At 46.5% G+C, this 8,283-nt stretch overlaps 1 protein-coding gene across 1 annotated transcript; it reads left to right on the forward strand.

Moving 5' to 3' along the window:
• Positions 1-4,789: 4,789 nt before the first annotated feature.
• Positions 4,790-7,229, forward strand: LOC309796365 (OTU domain-containing protein 6A-like). The gene has a single exon (XM_082609393.1). The coding sequence runs from the start codon at positions 5,970-5,972 to the stop codon at positions 6,840-6,842; it is 873 nt and encodes a 290-aa protein (XP_082465519.1). The 5' UTR covers positions 4,790-5,969; the 3' UTR covers positions 6,843-7,229.
• Positions 7,230-8,283: the final 1,054 nt, after the last annotated feature.

Genomic DNA, 8,283 nt, shown 5'->3' on the forward strand with positions numbered 1-8,283 from the left:
TGGTCCAGTTAAGAAGATGAGGAAGTGAAGTGGGAATGCTCTGGGCCAGCTTGGAGTAGGGAGGAAGAGGGAACGGGAAGCTCGGAAAGTTCATCTCAGATTTAGGGGGGAAGCCCTCAAGGGAAGAGCATCCCAGGCTGTGAGGTCCCCAGGAGGCAAACACCAGAGGTGGCAGTGGGCGAGACACGAGTAAAGAAGGGTTGTTCGCATCTCCAGCGTCTGTTTCCCTCCATTGCCACAAAAGCCTCCAATCTCCTTTTTGGGGGTGCGAACCCCTGTCACCCTCTTGGGGTGACAGCGGTTCACCTCCAGGACCCTCCCCTTTCAGGTCTGCCAATCAAAGCACCGATTCTTCCGGGCCACAGTGATTGGCTCAAGGTGAATCTATGGCTTGGGCCTGCCCAATCAGAGTGAAGCCCATGAGCACACGCGCTCTGTTGCTCCTTTGAGCCTGTGAGAAACAAAATCCGGAGCCCCTGCCGTCTTGCATCTGTGGGAGCTGGCGGGGGAGGGACTGCATTGACCAGGGTGGCCGAGGTGAAGCCACCAAGGTTCATCACCAAATTGAGTCACCTCCTAGGAAGAGGCTAATAAGGCTTTCCTGGAATTGGAGGTGAGTTCACAGTTCTTGCAAAATCACGTCAGAATTTTGTTTGAAACAAAAGCGGAAGGAAATGGGGAGCGGCAGCGGTGTTTTCCCATGTCCACGAAGCCGCTTTATCTGGGCTTCTCAGCTACCTTGAAACCAAGAACGGGCTACTCGGGGTATTCTAGCCCCTGGGGAGTGGGCTCTCTAAGGAGTAAGTGAGAACTCGGGGGCCTGTGGCAGTCTGATGTGAATGAGTGTTTGTCCATTCCCAGGAATGCAAGCATCCCTGAGGGGTCCTGGGAGTAACCGGGTTCTGATCCCAGTCATGAGTTTCTGATCATGAGCTGCCTTCCCGTAGGGCCCAGATTCAGTGACCAGCCACATCCGAGAAGAGAGAATATTTCTGCCACTTGCTCCATCCTTTGTGGAAAAAAATCTTCTGTACTCAGGAGTTAGAATGTTACCCTAGGGGCAGTAGAATCCGTTAAAAGTTTGTTTTTCAGAAGGAATGAGACATCAGAGCTATGCTTTAGAGATAAGGAATCTTAGGGGAAAGGATGGATTGCAAGGAGAGAGATTGGAGGCAAGAGGCTGATTTGAGAGGCTGTCTTTTCATCCATGACAGACGACGCTGACGTGGCCTGGGGCTGTGGCGGCAGGGAGAGAACAGGGGACCAAAGTGATGGACACTGGGAGTAGAATTAACATTTGTTTTAGGAGGAGGGTAAAGACAAAGACAGGATCAGAGGTGATTCCCTGGTTTGTGGCTGGAGTATCTCAGGAAAAGGTCCACTGAGATAGGCCCTTAAAAATCCCTTCAATTACCAATCAAGTAGAGTGTCCCCAGTTTCACGTATACAACCTTTGTACACTAAAGCTTTTTGTACCTCTGAGCCAAACTGAAAGGAGCATATGAGTGAGCACAGACTATCTTAGAAAGGATACACAAGAAACTCCAAGGAGTCCAGCTCAGCAGCTGAGAATAGGATGTAAAAGCACTGATTATTCAAAATATAAATAGAGTTTAAAATTTTAAGTATATAATCAAATTTTAAGAATAAAAGCAGTACGGGATTTCCCGGGTGGTCCAGTGGTCAGGACTCCACGCTTTCACTGCCAAGGGCCCGAGTTCAATCCCTGGTCAGGGAACTAAGATCCCACAAGCCGCATGGCACAGCCAAATAAATAAATAAATAAAAGCAGTAGCAAGACAAGAGTGTGTCACCCATCAGTACTGTCACCAAGCTCAGATTTTTTCAGTTGATAATAATAAGACAGGAGCTTCAGCAGGACAATGCAGGGAGGGCTCTACACCCTTCCTCCTGTAGTTCTCTAGTAGGTAACTATTTGACCACAGTTCACAGCCTGTCTCTTTGTCATACACACATCCCACTGCTTTCAAGGAAAGCAAATAATCCTCAGAGACGGTAAAGTCTAAATTCCACATCTTTTGGTTAAAATGGTAAATTGTATTTATTTTACTATAATAAGAATCATATTATATATACATATGTATACATATACATTTATACAGTAATATACATACAGATATACATACATGCATATATAAATGAAACACTAAAAAGCTACAAGCCAAATGTCAGCAGTGAATTGTGAAGTCTGAATTGTGAGATTATGAGATTTTTACTTTCTTTTTTTTGTTTTTGGCTTTGTAGGGTCTTTGTTGCTGCACGAGGCTTTCTCTAATTGCCCTGAGCGGGGGCTACTCTTTGTTGCAGTGTGCGGGCTTCTCATTGCGGTGGCTTCTCTTGTTGTGGAGCACGGGCTCTAGGCGCGTGAGCTTCAGTAGTTGTGGCACACGGGCTTAGTTGCTCCGAGGCATGTGGGATCTTCCTGGACCAGGGCTTGAACCTGTGTCCACTGCATTGGCAGGTGGATTCTTAACCAGTGCACCACCAGGGAAGCCCGAACACATTACTTTTTCAGGGAAAAATAAGTGTGTTTCTTTAAATCCACTTGAGTTTGCTTGAACAGGCTCTTTGCTTTGGCCAAGGAGGAGGCAGGCCCTAGGGGCAGATGCACGTGTGTTCCACCGCAGGAATTTCTCCTCTCCAGGCCTGCCCTCCACCTTTACAAGGCGATTTCAGGCTTGCAGAGCTCATGAGGAGTCTCTCGCTCACACGTGGGCATTGTCGGAGGGCACGTACAAGGTCTCTTTGAATCTCATAGATGAATTTACAGCCGTTTCATGAGGGATTCCTCCCGATGGCCCCAGAAGCTATGTTGGGACTGTTCTGCCTGACTTACAGCCAAGAGTCATGTCAAGGCTGCGTGTGGCAGCAGCACAGTGCGGTGGGAAACGTGACACAGACGAGTCAGCCGTGGAATTCTGCAGTGTGACCATCAGCCCAACACTCCCCCTCTCTGGCCCTTCCTTCCTTCATTGCTAAGATGAGGGGATCATTAATTCCATTAAAAGCAGTATAATTTTTTCCTGAAATCGGACCCACAATGGATTTTGAGTTTTGCATCATTTGCAAAGCAGTTTCTGTTTCTTTCTTCTGCTTCTACTGATGCAGAGACCTGAGGCCCACTACAATGCCTTGTCTAAAAGCAGAACCACTAAACCTTGGTGACACAAAGAAATTGCCGCAGAAACTTTGAAATTTAAGAACTTTCTGTTTTGCTTTGTTGTTTGTTGTTTTGACTTTTTACTTTGAGCCAGGTCAAATTTTTAGCCTTGATGTATTTCCCTCACTGATCTTTGAAGAGAGAAGGGAGGTCCCCAGAGGCCAAGGTGGGGAGGGCGATAGGCAGACAGGATGGCAGGGAGCACCGCTTAGAGTTCTGTTAACAAACAAAATTCACCTGAGTGAATTTGAAGATCAATTGGCTTTATTCAGCAATTCACAAATGGGACAGCATCCCATCCACCAAGTAGTGAGGAGCTCCAAGGAACTGTACAAAACGGAAGGTTTTGAAAGGCAGAGAAGGGGTGGGACAAAGAAGTCATCAACAAAATAAGGGGTTATTTCAGACAGAGGTCACCTTCCTTTTGGGGAAGGCAGGGGTCTATGTGGCAGACTACCTCACTAGTGCTGGCCAGGAAATTCCAGACTGACTGGTTAAAGTCACTTTCATGGGATGGGCTAAAACTGCAATTTGGTTACGTATTAAGTCTTGGTTTACTGATGTGGGGCATAGCACACGTGACTTCATTTTGGGTCTGTTGTTTCTTTGTTTAACAGTTCTATTTGAGTAGAATAGGCATGGCAAGAATAAACACAAAATGTTAACAGAGGGCTTCCCCGGTGGCGCAGTGGTTGAGAGTCTGCCTGCCGATGCAGGGGACACGGGTTCGTGCCCCGGTCCGAGAAGATCCCACATGCCGCGGAGCGGCTGGGCCCGTGAGCCATGGCCGCTGAGCCTGCGCGTCCGGAGCCTGTGCTCCGCAACGGGAGAGGCCACAGCGGTGAGAGGCCCGTGTACCGCAAAAAAAAAAAAAAAAAAAAAAAATGTTCACAGGGGTTTTCTCCCAGGAGAATTATGGAATTTAATTTCTCCAGATTATTGACAGTGAGCATATATTACAGTTTTATTTTATATTGTATTTCAATAAAAATCAATCAGTGTAAAGATTCCTAGATACTGTGAGACTCATTAAAATCATTTTGTAGTATTCTTTTCTGCAAACAAAAGACCTTTTTAAATTAAGAAAAACATCATTTAAAATTGCAAATGCTTTTCTTTTTTTAATGAAAAAACAATTAGCCATGACTTTTTTCCAGTGAATAAAAATTTCCCTAACAGGCTTGCTCTAAATGTTAAATTTTAAAAATTTCAGTATGGTAGTGCTACCTCCATACACAATAGCTAGCCTGATTAAAAGTTAAAGTCTTTCTTAAAACACAGAAAATCATTATAATGAATAATTCAAGTTAAAAAAATTTTAATTCAGTGTTTTCCTAAAAGTAGCTTCATATTTTAAGTACTCATTAGAAAAACGAAGCTGCAAAGTAATTTGTAAAATGAGACGACTACACATCTATCAGAATGACTAAAAATAAAAAATGATGACGACACCAAATGCTGGTGAGGATGCAGAGAAACCTGATTGCGCATACACTGCTGGTGAGAACGCACAATGGTACAACCACTCTGGAAAATAGCTTCTTCACAAACTAAACATACACTTATAATATGACCCAGAAATTGCACTCCTGGGCATTTTTTTCCCAGAGAAATGAAGCCTTGTGCTCACACAAAACACCTGTATATGGATGTTTATAGCAGGGGTTGTAACAACCCCAAACTGGAAACAGCCCAGATGTCCTTCAACAGGTGAATGGTTAAGTGAACTACAGTACATCCATATCATGGAATCCTAGTTAGCACTAAAAACGACTGAAGTTTTGATATATGTAAAAACTTGGACAAATGTCCACTTTCCTCATTTGTAACAGGGAGGAGGTTGTCTCAAGAGCCTTCCTGTTTGGGAATTCACGATACAGATGAGCAGAGTGGGGCAGGATGAGAGCATGTTTGAAAGAGCTTAGGGATTTTATTTTACTTTATTTTATTTTTTAGAACTTTTAGAGATTCAAAATAATCAGAAGGAAGTGGCTTGATGAAGGCCAACTGTCATGCTTCATGGGAGCCCATTTTGGAAGCTGGGAACCCAGGAGAAGGGGAGTTTAGGGTAGGTGCATTCTGTTGGCACAAGACGAAGTCTGCTCAGCTGTAGTGAACTTTAAGGTTGTTGCTTTCTCACACTGAGATGGGACAGGGTGGATTTGAGGCCTAAACTGAAAGGATTCTGTGTTCCCAGGAACATAAGGAAATATCTTGTTCTGATACACAAAATTAAGGGTTCATCAGTCAAGGCAACTAAAGAACTGGAGAGAGCCACATTGCCTCCTGAACACTGGGAGCAATGGGAAGTCCGGTGTCAAGGGCACATTCATCTGGTGTAACAGTATTTGTCATGTGATTCTCAAGCACGACCAGTGTCTGCACTGTGTTCAGGCTAGGAAGTGAAGTACGCAGTTCAGAGCCCACGAAAATCTCCACAAGCTCAGTTGCTGCACATGATGCACCAAGGCGGGATTTTACATCCGGGACAGGAACCCCGCTAAAACCGGAAGCACCCCTTGCTACGGGGTCTACTGGGGGCATACGTAGTGTCTCCCAACAGCCAATCCTAGTGCCAGGAGTGTTTAGGAGGCGTAGCCGTGGAGAGACAGTGGCCAATGGCAGAGAGGGCCGTTAATAGAGTGAGGGCAGCCGCGGGTGAGGGGAAGAGAGTACAGCCGCCACGGGAGGCTGAGGAGCTCTAGCCGGTTGGGTGGTTAGACTGTTGACGCGAACTGTAGCGGTACTTCAGCCACCAAACTTCGATTCTCGCCTGCCCTTAAACATCATGGGAGATGCACAGAGTGAGCATCAGCGGATGTTACGACGCCACAAGCGCGAGAAGGCAGAGCTGCAGGCCCACATTCAGGGCATGAAGAGCTCGGTCCCCAAGAGGGACGAGAAGAGAAGAAAGCAGTTGCTCCTCGATGTGGCCCGCCTCGAGGCCGAGATGGAGCAGAAGCAGCAGCAGGAGCTGCAGAAGTTCCAGGAGAGTTTCCCTGATAACAGCAACCTCGATTCAGTCACTGAAGATCTGGGCAAGCTGGATCTCGAGGACAAGCCTCCTCACCTCTCGAGGGCACAGAGAAGGCGCGAAAGAAAGGTGGCCCTCGAGAGAGAAAGGCAGGAGAGGATGGCCAAGGCTGAGATGGAGCATCTGGCCAGCTTCCGCCATGACGAGGAAAGGAAGCTCGACGGCATCCTGTGGGCCAGGAATCTGGAGATGAAGGCTATCCCGGCCGACGGCCACTGCATGTACCGCGCCATCCAAGACCAGCTGGTGTTCTCCGTGACCGTGGAGAGCCTGCGGAGGCGCACCGCCGAGTACATGCGGAAGCATGTCGAGGACTTCCTGCCCTTCTACAGCGACCCCGAAACCGGCGACGCCTGCAGCCGCGACGACTTCTTGAGCTACTGCGACGACATCGTGCTCAGCACGTCGTGTGGAGGCCAGCTCGAGCTGAGGGCCCTGTCGCACGTCCTGCAGACCCCCATCGAGGTGATCCAGGCCAACTCGCCCGCCGTCGTCTACGGAGAGGAGTACACCAAGAAGCCGCTCACCCTGGTCTACAAGAGCTCCTCCACCTGCGGGGAGCACTACAACTCGGTGAAGCCGCTCGACACCGGCTCCGTCAGGTGCCTGGCCTGCCGTCTCTTGTAGGCCCGCTGCCGCCATCGCCGTGGCGGCTGCCGTTGGAGCCGAAGCTGCCGCCGCCGCGTCTCCTCAGCAGGCTCCGCTTTTTTCCTTCGGTTTTCTCAGGGTTTTGTTGATTCATTTTACTCAGAGTTCACCCCCTCTCTCCACCCCCGCCCCCCCTTCTTCCTCCCTCGCTCTTCTATCCTCCTCGATCGTCCCTGGGTTGCTTCTTTCACGGGGTTAGGGGAACCGGAGGCCGGTGACCAGGAAGACATCTGCACCGTCCTACCCTAGCGGAGTGACTATGCCAAGTTCCCACCTTTCTTGCTCCGCGGCATGTGGGGTTGGGTCTTCCCCGACCAGGGCTGGAACCCGTGTCCCCAGGATTCTTAACCACTGAGCCACCAGGGAAGCCCTAGTATTTTGTTTTGTTTTTTCATAAAACCTTGTATGGTTGCAAATTAATGACAGTTGTTTAGATGTTTTCTGAATTCTAAATAATGTTTGTTAACTTTAGAAGTTAAATGTAAGCGTTAAATGTAGAAAGTAGATTTACCGAAACTGATAGGCTAGATAAGGCTTGCTCTAAGATGTGAAAGATCTCAATTTAATTTCCTTTATTAAATATAAGAAAGGACATGACTTTATTCAAGTAGTTGATTCATTTCATTATATCTGCAACTGATGTGAAGTAAGAAGAGACAAACTGATAGGTAGTTTAACTGACTGTGAGGGGTGACATCAACTAGTAAGTTTCCTTTATTCTCAGACATAAAAGGGTATAACGCTGTTCAAGCACTTGGTCCACTTTGTTCTATCTACAACTGGTATGAGTGTGAAAGATCTGAACTTAGTCGTTTTCCTTAATTCTTAGAGATAAAAAGTATTTAAAGAGAGATTTTAAAAAGTATTAAAGTCGTTGATTCATTTTGTTATATCTGCAACTGCTATGAAGCACAAAAAATGAGCAATATACTTTTGTTGATATTTGAGACTTGTTGATATCTTGAATTTGCCAAAAAAAAGTAAAAGTGAAATGATTTGCAGTAAACAATTTAAAAAAATTTAACCTTTAGGTCCTGTACTTCAGTGAGATTACTTACATTCATTTAAAAATTCTTTGTACACACCAAATGTTCTAAACTAAAACATACGAAGGGGAAAAGGCGAACAGTAGTTTGTTTAAAGAATAAAAGCAGTTTAAAAAAATACCTGGTTTTCTATTTTTGTATAGCTGACTGAGTTCATATAGTTTGTATCCCAGGATCGACTTCAGCAAAGGAATCCTGGAGGGTTAGGGAGCAGGAGGGAAGGGGGAGGACACAGTGACAGATGAGGCTTTTGGAAGGAGGAATGGGCCTGCAGTCCTGATGGTGGTCTGGAGTGGAATATCTCCCAGGGAAGGATATAGGGAGGAACAAGATAGTTGAAGCTATCCTGAGTTGATGTTTCACTCAGTGAAAAC

This window comes from Mesoplodon mirus (genome assembly GCF_964341445.2).
Source record: "Mesoplodon mirus genome assembly, chromosome: X".
NCBI lineage: Eukaryota > Metazoa > Chordata > Mammalia > Artiodactyla > Ziphiidae > Mesoplodon > Mesoplodon mirus.